This window comes from Salmo salar, chromosome 11 (assembly GCF_965601325.2).
Source record: "Salmo salar chromosome 11, fSalSal1, whole genome shotgun sequence".
Taxonomy (NCBI): domain Eukaryota; kingdom Metazoa; phylum Chordata; class Actinopteri; order Salmoniformes; family Salmonidae; genus Salmo; species Salmo salar.
Window position 1 is genome coordinate 18,670,511 of NC_138301.1, and position 16,819 is coordinate 18,687,329.

The 16,819-nt window shown below is 44.5% G+C and overlaps 1 protein-coding gene across 15 annotated transcripts in view; it reads left to right on the forward strand.

Moving 5' to 3' along the window:
* Positions 1-16,819, forward strand: part of LOC106562123 (CUGBP Elav-like family member 4) — a 176,326-nt gene that overhangs the window by 13,153 nt on the left and 146,354 nt on the right. For all 15 annotated transcript variants that reach the window (XM_045689113.2, XM_014126732.3, XM_014126738.3 and 12 more), the window contains exon 2: positions 13,021-13,103. In XM_045689113.2, coding sequence (XP_045545069.1) covers positions 13,021-13,103 — 83 coding nt within the window. The remainder of the gene's footprint in view (positions 1-13,020; positions 13,104-16,819) is intronic.

Genomic DNA, 16,819 nt, shown 5'->3' on the forward strand with positions numbered 1-16,819 from the left:
GTGACCAGGCACCAAAGAGCAATGAAACAGCGTTTTGACAAGGCACACAGGGTGAAGAAGTCGATCATCCAAGTGTCTGACTGGGTCCGAGCCCGACGGCCTCAGCGGTGCAACAAAATGGCCTCATTCTGGTCGGACCCCCTGCAGGTCAGTCGACAACTGGGGCCCGCCACATTCATGTTGAGCAATGGATCACGCTGGCACGCCAGCCGCCTCAGGAAAGTCCCTGCTCCTCAAGGAATACGAATGCACACAGAACAGACATGCAGGCCAGAGACGCCACCGGATGGACCTCTCCCACCACTACCACCCGAGCCCCAGCCTCTACGGGCTCCCCAAGGGCCAGAGCCACAAGCGGTGGTGGTTGAAGAAAGGCCTATGCGGGCACGAACTCGCCCTGCTCATCTGGGGGACTACTTAACCTCTTTTCATTCTTAGGCTCCGGTAGGTGTCTTAGTCAACCTCCAGGTTAATGGACTGAACTGGTTAGTTTGGAGAGTCCTTCTGTTTAAAGGTTAATGTTTTATTTCTTACAGGTATCACTCTAGGTTCTTGCCCTATGGACATTTTATATATGGTACCAGTCCCTGGTTTTGGAAAGGGGGGGGAAATGTTATGTATGGTACGACGTGCTGTACGTCATACTGTACGTTGTTATGGTTTACGACAGTGTGCTGCTTTATGGATGAATGGGTTGTCAGGATGAGTGGCACATGTCATTAAACGACAGAGTGATGTACAATGTGAAACCGTGCAGACGTGCGTTCTTCTACAGCTAGGCTAGATATAACACAGCTGTCAATTGTTGCATGGCTAGCCCCATGGATCCTAGCAGTGGATAGTTCTAAATAAATTAGATCTATAAAAGGGCGGATCCAATGGGACATAGCCAAAGAATGTGGAGGTTGCCATCTTAGTGCCAATATCTTTTTAGCTGCTGTCAAACCTGACAACATGATACGTCTTTGCTGTAATGACATGATAAGTGGTGAATTATCATTAAGTGATGACAGTTTGGGGGAACAAGGTATAGTGATATCAAGTACGTCAGATAAGACAGAGGATACCTCTTTCCAAAATGTGTCCACAACCTTGCCATTCTTAGTACATATGCATAAAGGAGCCCAAGCAGTGGAGGCTGTTGAGGGGAGGACGGCTCATAATAATGGCTGGAACGGAGCATATGGAATGGCATCAAACCGTGTGTTTGATATATGTGATACCATTCCACTGATTCCGCTCCAGCCATTACCACAAGCCCATCCTCCCCAATTAACCTGTTGGGGCTACAGGTTAGCAATGAACCCCGAGTCGGGATTGCTAACAAGGCTGGAAATTCAAAACATCAAAAATCTAATAATTTCAATTTCTCAAACAATCAACTATTTTACACAATTTTAAAGATAAACATCTCCTTAATCTAACCACATTGTTCGATTTTCAAAGAGGCTTTACGGCAAAAGCATAAAGTTAGATTATGTTAGGACAGTACATAGCCACAAAAGTACAAACATCCATTTTCAATTCAAGGTCAGGCGTCACCAAAAGCAGAAACCAGCTAGAATTATGCACTAACCTTTGTCAATCTCCATCAGATGACACTCCTAGGACATTATGTTATACAATACATGCATTTTTTGTTCCATCAAGTTCATATTTATATCCAAAAACAGCATTTTACAGTAGCGTGAAATTCAGATTTTTTTCTTCTCTGAAATGCTTCCGGTGAACATAACAAAATTACTATTCGAAAACATTGGTAAATTATAATATTGTCATTCAAAGAATAATATATTATCATCTCGTAATTGCTACCGAATGGCCAGATCTCAAAATAACTTTACTGGGAAATCACATTTTGCAATAAACGGGGTGCTATGCTAAGAACAATAAGCTATGCTATACAGTTAGCATCATCTAATATCGATAATAACATTGTAAATATCCCCTTACCTTTGATTATCTCCATCAGAAGGCACTGCCAGGAATCCCAGGTCCGGAACAAATGTGGTTTCTTTTGACAAAGTTCATAATTTATGTCCAAATAACACCAAGTAGTTAGCGTTCATTATGCTCCCACAAAACGTGGTGGGGGGGGTTGTAAAATCACGCCGAAAAGCTAAAAAAACCTAGTAAATAATCTATTTACGTTCGTTCAAACATGTCAAACGTTGTTAAGCATTAATCTTTTGGTCCATTTTTAACGTTAAACATCAGTAATATTTTCACACAACCTATCCTATGTCTTGATAAACAATTAATGACAAACTCACGCTTCTCAGATTTATGAGCAGGCGCAAAAAATGAAGTGACGACATGTCAACTTCCTTGCATTCTAATTTGCTCTCTGTTTATCATAGACGCTTCAAACAACTTTATAAAGATCGTTGACATCTAGTGGAAGCCGTAGGTGTTGCGAAATGAATCCTTTCTCACTATGGTATCTATAAAACAATGACACTAAATAGTACAGTCACAAAATTCACATTTTTTTTGATCTATTTTTCACAGGTTTTTGCCTGCAATATGAGTTTTGTTATACTTACAGACACCATTCAAACTGTTTTAGAAAATTCAGAGTGTTTTCTATCCGAATGTGTTAATAATATGCATATCCTAGCTTCTGAGTTGGTGTAGGAGGCAGTTAAAAATGGGCACATATTTTTTTCAAAATTTCTCAATACTGCCCCCGAGCCCCAACAGGTTTAAGGTGCCACGAACCTCCTGTGAGCCCAAGGCACCTTGGTTACATAGATCACACAGAGGACAGGTATGATTTTCATTAAATGACATTTTCTAGGTGGACGGTATACTCTGTGTACGAAATTAAAGTATATCCGCTCATGATTTGGATTCTTAGATGAACCCACTAAGTCCTCCCATGCAGTATCCCAACAAATATCATCATCGACGTATATAGTTCTCTTATCCATTGATTCTTAACTGGTACTGATTTGAAGGCCGCAACTAACATAACCATATACAGATCAAACCCTTTGAGTTACCATGTCTATCTAATATTCTATGTAGTTCATGTTGTGGGAGGGATGAGCCCAAAGGGACACCATACGCCCGCATTGCTGATCTTAAACATAGATAAAATAAAGAAGAGGTACCAGGTAATTGAAATATAGCCCTAAGATCATCAAAGGCGTAAAAACCTTCATCTCTAAATAGATCATCCAAAACATGAACACCTCTATCCTCCCATTGAGTGAATGAAAAGGGATACCGCCAGAAAGAAGGGAATGATTGTGGAAATTTGGTGACAGCATGCCACTTCTGTATTGTGTTAGAATTCCTTTTCCTTTTCCTTTTTAAGTGCAATGTTGTGAGTAAGAAGGAAATTAGGGTTCCAAAACGTAACTTGTTTTAATGGTACTGCAGAATAGACAAGATCCTGAAGTCTGTGTGGTAATGCCAAATTCTCTTCTATAGTCTCCAGGAGACTAAAGCATTTGAATCAAACCATGTTGAGAGGGGGCGTAGCACAAAGCCAAAAACTTAAACTTCTATTCTACTGAGCCATTTACTTTATGTTTGGTTTCTTATCTTTTATTATTTCTTACTGTTGTTGCATTGTCGATAAGGAACCTGCAAGTAAGCATTTAGTTGGAGGATGTGTACCATGCGTATCCCGTAGATACCACTAATAAAACTTGAAACTAAAATTAGGCAGAGAAAGCCCGCCATCTCCCTTGTCACGATGCATATGGGAGAGTTTAATTCGAGGTCGCTTTCCTTTCCATACGAATTTAGAGACTAAAGACTAGATATTGTCCAAGCATTTCTTAGGTGGAGCTAGTGTAATCATTGCAGAGAAAAAGTTAATTTGGGGAAGAATATTCATCTTAATTATGGATATTTTAGCTTGTAGAGAGTTGGGAAGCTGTAAACATTTAGAGAGGTACGCTTCTACTCACTTATATATTTCTTGGAAATGATTTAAATCCATGTTTTGAGGAAAATATCTATACAGTATACCCAGATTTTAAGCTCTTTACCAATGGGATGTCATTGGGTACCATTGACAGAGTGAGTCATTAACTTAATGACATCATAGCTGATTTTGTCTAGTTAATTTTGTCCCCGGAGAGGGCACTAAAATCAAATGTAGAGAGTATATGTGGTAATTAAGAGACATCATTATCAGTGTACAGAAGTTTGTCATCCACATATAAGGACATGCGTTGGGAGGTATTATTCAAACATTTTGGGTTGCTGTCTGATTTTCTGTGCTAGCAGTTCGATGGAAAGTGTGAAGATCAAAGGCGAGATTGGGCATCCTTGGCAACAGCCTCTGGATACGGGGAATTGCGTAGAGCAATTGCCACCTGTTATCACCATGGCAGAAGGATTTGCATATAAAACTTTAATCATGCTGATAAACTCGGTTCCTAAATTAAATCGCTCTAATACCGACCATAGAAAATCACACTCTGACCTATCAAACGCCTTCTCGGCGTCCAAGGATAGAACGGTGCATGGCGATCTAATGTCATTAGTGGCATGAACAACATGTAATAAACGACGCACATTATCTAAGGCTAGTCGAGTTTTAATGAACCCTGTCTGATCATGATGCACTAGTGTAGTCACACTGGATTCTAAACGGGCTGAGAGAACATTAGCATACAATTTAACTTCCGAGCACAACAAGGACAAAGGTTTATAGTTACCCATTAGAGTGTGATCTTTATTGGGCTTCGGAAGCACCGCAATCATTGCCGTTTACATCATTGTGAAAAGATCCCTTGTCAACAGAAGTCAGAATCAAATCATGTAAAAATAAGCCTAATTTATCCCAAAAGCCAAGGTAGAATTCTGGGATGTACCTTTTTTCATATGTGTTAGTGCCTATTTAAGTTCATCCAATGAAATGGGTTCCCCAAGGGATTGTGATTCTTCGTCGGAAAAGTAAAGAATATCTAGGTTTTGAAAGAATTCCGCTCTTAGTGACAACACCGCTCAAAGTAATATCAGATTTATAGAGCATAGAACCCTCAAACTCAACTCTGGACCTTTAAGCCAGTTACACTACGTTGTTTCATTGTTACCCTCTAATTAGGGACTGATTTAGACCTCAGACACCAGGTGGGTGCAATTAATTATCAGGTAGAACAGAAAAACAGCAGGCTCTGGACCTCATAGGTTAAGAGCTGAATACTCCTGGCAAAGATAAAAAAGAACCAAACTCTGCATTGATTTCCAAAGGATTAGTCAACAAGCCATTCTGTGCTTTAATAGCTGTAATATTAGAGCATTTCTCACTGCTTCTGAGTCTCATTGCTAAAATATGACTTGGTTTAGCCCCATTAAAATAATAGTTATGTCTGGTTGGATGAATTAAGAATTCTGCCCTGTGTCTGAGCAAAGAATTACATTCTAACTGCATTTTAACTGCATCTATTCTTTTCTTTTTGTCATCAGAGTAAGAGTTTTGTTGTTCTTGTTCCAGCTTAGCCCAAGATGTTTCTAGTTCGTTAATTGTTCTCGTTCTGGTTTTATTTAGGTGAGACACAAATGACACAGAAGTTCCTGATAAATCCCTTTATAGACTTGCCTAGGATATGGGCATCTTCAACAGACCCAACATTCTGTGTTAGATACACATGTACTTACTTTTCAAATTGTAATTCTATATTGAAACGCCAGCGTGATGCTCTGACAGGTATCAGGAATCGTTAGTTTGACCATTCCAAAATAATGGGCATTAAGATGGAGTTGGTCCCTCCTTTGCTACTGTAACAGCCTCCACTCTTTTGGGAAGGCTTTCCACTAGATGTTGGAACATTGCTGCGGGGACTTGCTTCCATTCAGCCACAAGAGCATTAGTGAGGTCGGGCACTGATTTTGGGCAATTAGACCTGGCTCACAGTCGGCGTTCCAATTAATCCCAAAGGTGTTCGATAGGGTTGAGTTCAGGGCTCTGTGCAGGCCAGTCAAGTTTTTCCAGATCGATCTCCACGAACCATTTCTGTATGGACTTCGCTTTATGCACAGGGGCATTGTCATGCTGAAACAGGAAAGGGCCTTCCCCAAACTGACAGGTGTCCAATCATCTGATTGATTGGAGGAAAGCTCAGGATTTCATTGGAAGCCAAGCAGAATTTGGAATGGCTGCCAGTGACTCCTCAATGTTTCAACATTGAACTACACACTACTGTATTTTAGGATTATTGTAAACAGCATAACTTATATTGTTTGGAATGTTGTCGGTCCTTAGTTGAACCTGTCATCTTGTGTATTTCTCTGTATTCAAATCAGCATGAGGTCATCTGACAGTGTTGTATCACAGAGTGAGTTTCTAAATGATTATCCTTACGAACAGGCAATGAGAACCCCTTAGGCACCTCCTAACAGCCTTGTAATCCAGCTACTCTCCATTGCAAGGAGAAAGGCTGTATATCACAGGGCTAGAGAAAGAAGCATGATCCAGATTCGTCCTTCGGACTGCCAGTTGGTGAAGCGTGATTCATCACTCCAGAGAACGCGTTTCCACTGTTCCAGAGTCCAATGGCAGTGAGCTTTACACCCCTCCAGCCAACAATTGGCATTGCTCATGGTGATCTTAAGCTTGTGTGCGGCTGCTTGGCCATGGAAACTCATTTCATGAAGCTCGCAACGTACAGTTCTTGTGCTGACGTAGCTTCCAGAGGCAGTTTGGAACTCGGTAGTGAGTGATGCAACCGCTTCAGCACACGTTCTGTGAGCTTGTGTTGCCTACCACTTGGCGGCTGAGCCGTTGTTGCTCCAAGACGTTTCCACTTCACAATAACAGCATTTACAGTTGACTGGGGCAGCTATTTGATGAACAGACTTGTTCGAAAGGTGGCATGTCGGTGCCACCTTGAAAGTCACTGAGCTTGTCATTCTACTGCCAATGTTTGTCTATGGAGGTTGCATGGCTGTGTGCTCGATTTATACGCCTGTCAGCAACGGGTGTGGCTGAAATAGCCAAATCCACTAATTTGAAGGGGTGTCCACATACTTTTGGCCATGTACTGTATGTCTAGCAGAGTAAAAACAAAATTGTCTAGACGTAGGATTGAAAACATCGGAATATATCAGTGAGATTAAAATCCTTGACCAAGTTGTTAAATGCCACTGACACAGGTGCAGGAGCTGTTTGAGATTCGTGGCCAGAGCAGTCCAAAGCTGATAAAACGGCATTCATATCCCCACCTATGATCAGAGAAAAATCTGTAATATTTGCCAGAAACTCTGTTAGATTATCATATGTAGGATCATACTGGGTTGGAGTAATTTTCCTACCTGAGATTACCGTTTTGATATACTCTGAGTGTACAGAACATTATAAACACCTACTCTTTCCATGACATCCAGGTGAAAGCTATGAGCCCGTATTGATTACCCCACTTCAATCAGAGGAGATGAAGGGGAGGAGACAGGTTAAAGAAGGATTTTTAAGCCTTGAGACAATTGAGACATGGATAGTGTATGTGTGCCATTCAGACAGTGAATGGGCAAGACAAAAGATGTATGTGCCTTTGAACGGGTATGTTAGTAGGTACCTACTAGAAGAACAGCAACGCTGCTGGGTTTTTCACGCTCAACAGTTTCCTGTGTGTATCAAGAATGGTCCACCACCCAAAGGACATCCAGCCAACTTGACACAACTATGGGAAGCATTGGAGTCAACATGGGCCAGCATCTCTATGGAAAGCTTTCGACACCTTGTAGAGTCCATGCTCCTACAAATTGCGGCTGTTCTGAAAATTGGGGGTGTAACTCAATTTTGTACATTCATTTCGTACACTCAGCGTATGATATCCTACCGTCAGCATTACCATATTTTTCCAGAACAGTCACTGATAAACTACGTCTCATAACAACAAGGAAGCCACAGTTTTGGAATCTACAGAGGATGACGCTACAACATAATAATGAATGTTTGCAAATCTTTGGGCATATAATTATTTTAAGTGGGACTCTTGAATAAATATAACATCACTGTTATGTCTACGAAAGTAATCTGAGCCACCTGCTCATTAATTTTGGACATTTATCCCATTAATATTCCAACTTGCTAGCTGTAGTGTTGTCACGTGATATAGACAAAAACTTGTTGTGCATGAAATTTGAAGTGAAAGCCTAAATCTAAGCGTGTCTACTTGACACTGGGAAAGTTGGCTGCACAAAATTCCCCCATCGCATCCCTACTGTATCAAGATTAGGTTATAGAGCACCTATCTGAGTTAACCTGAATAGCATTATAACCCATTCTCTTTCAATAGTTCCATCCTCAGACCCTATCGAGGATTTTTATTGAATGAACATATCGTGTCAGTCGTGGTCACAATACAAATAAATCAACTTTTTTGTGTTTCTGACAGTCAAGGAATAATCCATCTGTAAATGATCGGCCATTAACAATATTGTCCAGACCGTCTTCCCTCATGTCCATCTTCTTGCTCTAGCCAGCTCTCTCCATTACTGTGTTCAACTCAGTCCAGGTTAGTATTGATGTATGATGTTGTATGTGACAAAATCTAAATCAATCTGAACAGTCATACTAGTCAGTTAGTTAGTAATCCAGCCAGAGAACAAGTCTGAATGCTGGCAATCATATAAATATCCTGAGACACATCCATACCCGCTAATCCTCGTCAACATCTCGCTGCAAATTGAGAAAATCCCCTGCGTCTTCTTTGGACTGGAATGTGACGTTTTCCGCGCCACGAGTGAGTTTGAGTGTGCAGGATACAGCAGAAATGTGTGGAATCCGCATTTCTGAGACAAGTAAACTCACCAAAAAAAGAAACGTCCTTCCACTGTCAACTGCGTTTATTTTCAGAAAACTTAACATGTGTAAATATTGGTATGAACATAACAAGATTCAACAACGAAGACATGAACTGAACAAGTTCCACAGACATGTGACTAACAGAAATGGAATAATGTGTCCCTGAACAAAGGGGGGTTCAAAATCAAAAGTAACAGTCAGTATCTGGTGTGGTCACCAACTGCATTAAGTACTGCAGTGCATCTCCTCATGGACTGCACCAGATTTGCCAGTTCTTGCTGTGAGATGTTACCCCACTCACCTGCAAGTTCCCGGACATTTCTGGGGGGAAAGGCCCTAGCCCTCACCCTCCGATCCAACAGGTCCCAGACGTGCTGAATGGGATTGAGATCCGGGCTCTTCGCTGGCCATGGCAGAACACTGACATTCCTGTCTTGCAGGATATCACGCACAGAACAAGCTGTATGGCTGGTGGCATTGTCATGCTGGAGGGTCATGTCAGGATGAGCCTGCAGGAAGTACCACATGAGGGAGGAGGATGTCTTCCCTGTCACGCACAGCATTGAGATTGCCTGCAATGACAACAAGCTCTGTCCGATGATGCTGTGACACACCGCCCCAGACCATGACGAACGCTCCACCTCCAAATCGATCCCGCTCCAGAGTACAGGCCTCGGTGTAACACTCATTCCTTCGACGATAAACGCAAATCCGACCATCACCCCTGGTGAGACAAAACTGCGACTCGTCAGTGAAGAGGACTTTTTGCCAGTCCTGGCTGTTTCAGCGACGCTGGGATTGTGCCCATAGGCGACGTTGTTGCCGGTGATGTCGGGTGAGGACCTGCCTTACAACAGGCCTACAAGCCCTCAGTCCAGCCTATTGCGGACAGTCTGAGCACTGATGGAGGGATTGTGTGTTCCTGGTGTAACTCGGGCCATTGTTGTTGCCATCCTGTACCTGTCCCGCAGGTGTGCTGTTCAGATGTACCGATCCTATGCAGGTGTTGTTACACATGGTCTGCCACTCCGAGGACGATCAGCTATACGTCCTGTCTCCCTATAGCGCTGTCTTAGGCATCTCACAGTACGGACATTGCAATTGATTGCCCTGGCCACATCTGCAGTCCTCATGCCTCCTTGCAACATGTCTAAGGCACGTTCATGCAAGATGAGCAGGGACACTGAGAATCTTTCTTTTGGTGTTTTTCAGAGTCAGTAGAAAGGCCTCTTTAGTGTCCTAAGTTTTCATAACTGTGACCTTAATTGCCTACCATCTGTAAGCTGTTAGTGTCTTAACGACCGTTCCACAGGTGCATGTTCATTAATTGTTTATGGTTCATTGAACAAGCATGGGAAACAGTGTTTAAACCCTTTACAATGAAGATCTGTGAAGTTATTTGGATTTTTATGAATTATCTTTGAAAGACAGGGTCCTGAAAAAGGGGCGTTTCTTTTTTTGCTGAGTTTACATTCTGTGAAAAGGTACGACACTTTGCATTGGTGTAGTTGCTGTAGACTATTCCGCCGTGAATCGGTTTTCCCGCCCTGCCAGAGTGAGAGGGTTCTTCCTAGCACCTTCAGAATGCGGTCTTGGTCAGGGAATCAGAGCACCTGTAAAATCAAGGTTCGGGATCTGGCTGAGTTGTCAATGTGCCGGTTTATGCGATGAGCTCTCATCACTTTGATTTCGGTTCCAGCTAGATCTGGAAACCACTCTGGAAGTGATCTATTGATGAAAGATGAAAGAAAGCATTCTGGGCCTCAGTATTTTCCTCTATATTGGCTATTCTCACGTTGTCTCTACGTTGCAAGTCCTGGTAGCGAGTCAAACTGGTCCATTCTGATTTGGCCCTGAGTTGACATCTCCTCATATTTGTCAACTCTATCGCCAAGCTTTGTGCACTCAGCTCGAAATCTTTTAAGATCAGTAACGCACTTGGAAACGTCATCCTGAATAAAATCCAACTTTGTTTGTACTCCAGTAAACTCACAGGCGATGAACTCATTATTTTTCCATAGCTTCTTCTAGCATGGTAGCTAGCGCTTTGCTGTCAGGAGATGAAGTCGTTGATTTAGCTCGTAAAGCATGGTGTTCCATAGTGAGTAAGTTACTAAATACTGTTAAACAGGTTAGCTGTTAATACATCCATGGAAATGGTTCAGAAGTGCTCATGGGTAAAACGTCAGAAATGATAATGCAAGGGAAGGAGCTCCTATTCCAATACACTTTTCTCGGCTTAAATGTTAATTTCGCTTTAATGCAATTCATTGAACTTTTGTTCTTTTCAGAAATGATTGTGCAGCAGCAAATTTGAAAAAGATTACCAAAGTATTATTTTCACTCCACTTAACCTTCTCATCAGTGGAATCAGCGTACCACCGCTTTCAGCCATCGCTAACAAGCAAGCCTCAGAATCATTCTATAACCATGGCAACATCCTCCACTTCCTGCATCCCCATCTGGCTCATCTGCTGTCTCCCACCCTCAGCCTCACTCAGTAATTGTGATCCTTTTTCATGTTCACCACCAAGTTGAACGTGTCTGATCCAGATTGTGCTCCTTTATCATAGTCCCCCTGGTCCAAGTTCTCCCTTGAGCCAGCAATATATTGAGTCTTTCATGAAGTCTTCCAATTCCCCTTGGCCAAGAGAGACTTATTGGGACCTACCATAAGTAGCCATGTAGCTGGCCTGGCCTGAATATTAACAGTGAGCCACTATGTAAGGCTGAGTCTCCCCCTACTTAGGCCTTGTCTCCTGTCTTGCATGACTAGGTTCACTCCCTAAATGAAACAAATCAATTTAAAGTGTTACATAAACTCTGATAAAATGCAACAGTCTCACCAGTTTGTGCATTGATCTGTTATACATTTCCAAACCCTTAAATCATGTGATGAAAAAAAACATATCCTGGAACCATGAACTGTGACATCCATCCCCAAACTGAGGATGACCTGACTGAGTGGTTGGGTGGATGATAAGAAGGGGTTAGTTGGAGGGCCAGGCCAGACCAGTCCCAGTGGTTCTATCTCATTAGCCTGCTGTGGGTTATGCCTGCTAGGAGGTCCAGTCCCATCTCCTCAGCTCAGTTCTTTAATGTCACACAGGACAAGGAGCTAATTCCTTCCAGGCTCTCAAAGCTTGATTTTTGTGGGTTTGCTGTGTGGCATGCTGTTTCATCAGTGTCGTTTAGCTGATTTCTCCTCTTGAGTAACTTCCTGGTTGTGGAGGTGGATGAAGGTTGTAGTGAAAGGGAGCTCTTTTGGCGAGGAGCCAGAGAGCAGGGCTCTGTTTCAGGGGTGATGGGTGCTGTGTGTGTGTCCTGTGTGTGTGTGTGTGTGTGTGTCTTGTGTGTTTGTGTTTGTGTGTGTGTTTGTTTGTGCGAGCGTGCGTGCGTGCATGCGTGCGTGAGTGTGTATGTGTGTGTGTGCACCCCTCTTCTCCCATGGGGAGTCTTGGCAGCAGGTGTGACATGCCATAATGGGAAATTATGCTGCCCGGTGCAAAAACTCTTCGGAAAGGGGTCACCCACTGTCAACTCGACCAAGTGTGTAACAGAACAACCACTCAGCCTTTAATGAAAGCTGTCACATTTTTCTTAGTGCACGAGTTATTAATGGACATTCATATATTGTTTTTGGGGTTTCCAACTTTGAGAGGAGTCTCCTGAGATGTGAGGGGTCAGTGTTTGGGGCTCATCACCATAGGGTTTTAATTATTGTGACGCTAGGAAATGCATGCCAGGCACATTTAGTGCTCTTTCTTCAACAATCATGAACGTGATCATTCATCAAGTGGTAATATGCAGATCTAGGAACAATGCTGTGGACGTTCCCTTAGCTCTTCAAAGACTGGGGTTGTATTTTACATCACCCTTTATTTTCACTTTGCAGTATACCAGTAGCAGCCTACAGTGCAGTGCTCCAGTCATTTGTCGTGTAATAATCAACCCTGTGTGTCTCTCCTTTCTCATCTGTGTTGCCCTCTCTGCAGGATGTGTGTCTTTCCTTTCTCATCTGTGTTGCCCTCTCTGCAGGATGTGTGTCTCTCCTTTCTCATCTGTGTTGCCCTCTCTGCAGGATGTGTGTCTTTCCTTTCTCATCTGTGTTGCCCTCTCTGCAGGATGTGTGTCTTTCCTTTCTCATCTGTGTTGCCCTCTCTGCAGGATGTGTGTCTTTCCTTTCTCATCTGTGTTGCCCTCTCTGCAGGATGTGTGTCTCTCCTTTCTCATCTGTGTTGTCCTCTCTGCAGGATGTGCCTTTCTAACGTACTGCGCCAGAGAGTCAGCACTGAAGGCCCAGAGCGCCCTCCATGAACAGAAGACTCTGCCAGGGGTAAGTGCCCCTGATCTGCCCTCTGTCAGAGGCTAGGGCCCCCGGGTCCAGGGCCTGGCATGGGACATGTCTGCATTAATGTTACTACGCTTAACACAACCACATCACATAGACACTCACACATACTGAACTGAACTGAAGTCAGCCATACTGACGCCTTGCACAACGTGCTATGCTCACAATATTTATATATATGTTTTTATAAAGACAGGCTTGATGGTCCATCCTGTCCTTTTTCTGTCCTCTCGTCCTCTCTCAAAATGTTTACACACGCACACATGCGCACGCACGCACGCACGCACGCACACACACACACACGCGCGCGCACACACACACACACATTCCTAATTGCCTCAGGAAATCCACTCTCATGATCACATATGATCAAACAATAAATACCCACAATAATTTTTAGCACAAATATGGCCATCTGGAGTTTTAATTTTAGACTGTTTTAAATTCTGTTTAGTTTGGTTGATATGTTTTGAATGAAAATAATGTCCTCCTACTGTACCATGACAAACCCACAGTGTTATACCATAAGCCCATCCAGTACATCCAGTATGCTGGAGATGTTCCTGATCCTATGTCTATATACAGTACAGTATGTACATGGGGATGTATAGTTCTAGACATAACATCCTGGGAATTAGAGGTCTGATTGAATCCAGCCTGTGGCCCCTGCAGAGGAGAGGGCCCCCTGCTATGTCTCCAGATCCCCTCCCTTGTCTCCCTGGTTAGAGCCTGGTTAGAGCCTCTGGGCATCCATCCTGGTCCCTAGGGAGGGGGGCAGGGGAGAGGTGGATGGGGCTGGGGGCTTCTCTGTTGCGGGTTAGTCAGCTGTTTGCAGTGCTCTGTCTGGATCTCCTGGGTAATACATTGAGTGTTCGTTCCACACACCACTAACACTGCTGTAATGGAGTCCCTCTGAGACCACCTATTGTCTTTTAATTCTCACTGCTCTCTAATGAGGTGATTGTTCTGATTGGTTTACATACCGTAGTGCAGGTATTCCCCCAGGTGTACACGCAATGCCGTCGGGGGTACGCCAGATACATTTTCTATTCACATTTAAAAAAGAAATAAATACATTTTCTTTGTAACTTTGTTTTTCCTTCACATTGTCAAACATTGATATTTTCCAACGGGGCTCTGCATTTGGGGTGAGTTTTTTTTCTCACCTGAGTAGCCTCATTTAACTGCCCAATTTTTTTTTTAACAATCTAGTGTTCAGCGAAATAACAACACAATGTCAAATACATTGTCACGACTTCTGCCGAAGTCAGCTCCTCTCCTTGTTCGGGCGGCGTTCGGCGATTGACGTCACCGGCTTTCTAGACATCGCCGCTCCATTTTTTATATATCCATTTGTCTTGTCTTGTTTCCATACACACCTGGTTTGCATTTCCACAATTAAGCTACTTGTATTTAACCCTGTTTCCCATCATGTTTTGTGTGTAATTGTTTCATGTTATGTGGTGTTAGTTTACGCGCTTTACTTTTATGTTCCGTTTTTTGAGCGCGTTTGATTTATGTAGTGCTCTCGTTTTTGGAACTATAATAAAAGTGTGCCTGTTCATTATACTCTGCTCTCCTGCACCTGACTTCACCTCCAATACACCTTTTGACAGAATTACACACTTTCAATGGAGTCAGCAGGAGCAGGTACCCCGGTTAGAGGAGTCGAGGAGCGCGTCCAGGAACATTCAGCCACATCTTGGTGCCATGATGGATCGCGTTGTCCAGACCATGAACCGCTAGGAGAGACAGGAAGTCTCCAGTGCCTTAACCAGCACAACCGGGGTTGTCTCCATCCGTTCCATCTGGAGAGAGTTCCAGTGGGATGCGTCTCTCCCTTCCCAGGGAGTATTATGGAACGGCAGCACAGTGCCAGGGATTCTTGTTACAACTGGACCTCTACCTGGCCACTGTGCACCCAGCTCCCTCAGGAGGGGAGAGAGTGGCTGCCCTTGTCTCCTGCCTCACAGGTAGAGCGCTGGAGTGGGCAAACGCTGTGTGGAGAGGAGACACGGTGCCAGACCACTTCGAGGAGTTCACCCGTTGCTTCAGGGCCGTCTTCGACCATCCACCTGAGGGCAGAGCGGCGGGGGAGAGGCTCTTCCATTTGAGACGGGGGACGAGGAGCGCCCAGGACTTCGCCCTGGAATTCCGGACCTTGGCCGCCGGAGCAGGCTGGAACGACAGGGCCCTCATCGGCCACTATTGATGCAGCCTACGAGAGGACATCTGATGTGAGCTGGCCTGCACGCTCTGGTCACCCGTGGACGTTCAGAGGGGGTTCTGTCGGTTCCATCGTCCAGCACCCCCGCTCCGGTGCCCATGGAGTTAGGAGGGGCTGCTCATAGACAGACTGGAGGAGGAGCCATCACGTGCGCCATCTGTGGCCGCAGAGGACACACAGCCGGTCGGTGCCGTGTTGGTTCCTCTGGGAGTCGAGGCAACAGGGAGGGCACTCTGGCGTCACCCCAGGTGAGTTTGCACCACACTCATCCAGAGTCCTCTGTTGATCAACTGTTTGTGCCTGTTTGTTTCCCTGAGTTTTCCCCACATTCCCAGCATAAGGCGCTCGTCGATTCAGGCGCAGCTGGGAATTTTATCGACAGAGCATTAGCCATTAGGTTAGGGATCCCTATTTTTCCTATAGTTAGACCCTTCCCGGTACACACTCTAGATAGTCGACCATTAGGGTCCGGGCTAATCAAGGAGGCCACCATCTCCTTGGCCATGGTTATGCAGGGGAATCATGAGGAGAGAATCAGTCTCTTTCTCATGGACTCTCCTGCGTTTCCTGTGATACTAGGCCTTCCTTGGTTGCCTCTGCATAACCCCACTATTTCCTGGCAACAGAGGGCTCTCATGGGGTGGTCGCGAGAGTGCTCAGGGAGGTGTGTAGGGGTTTCTGTGGGTGCTACCACGGTGGAAAGTCCTGACCAGGTCTCCACCGTGCACATCCCCCCAGAATATGCCGATTTGGCTCTCGCCTTCTGTAAAAAGAAGGCGACTAAATTACCACCTCAACGACGGGGGGGATTGTGTGATAAATCTCCTGGCAGACGCTGCGCTTCCCAGGAGTCACGTGTATCCCCTGTCGGAAGCGGAGACGGTAGCTATGGATACATATGTCTCTGAATCCCTGCGTCAGGGTTAAATTCGGCCCTCTACTTCACCTGCCTCCTCGAGTTTATTTTTTGTGAAGAAGAAGGATGGAGGTTTACGCCCGTGCAGTGACTATAGAGGTCTCAATCAAATCACGGTGAAGTACAGTTACCCGCTACCTCTTATCACCACGGCAATTGAGTCAATGCATGGGGCGCGCTTCTTCACAAAACTGGATCTCAGGAGTGTGTATAACCTGGTGCATATCCGGGAGGGAGACGAGTGGAAGACAGCGTTCAGTACCACCACAGGGCATTATGAGTACCTCGTCATGCCGTACGGGTTGATGAATGCTCCATCAGTTTTCCAATCCTTTGCAGACGTGATTTTCAGGGACCTGCACGGGCAGGGTGTAGTGGTGTATATCGATGACATTCTGATTTACTCCGCTACACGCCGAGCCTGTGTCCTTGGTGGGCAAGGTACTTGGACGACCGTTGGAGCATGACCTGTACGTCAAGGCTGAGAAATGCCTGTTCTTTCAGCAGGCCGTCTCCTTCCTAGGGTATCGCATTTCCACATCAGGGGTGGAGATGGAG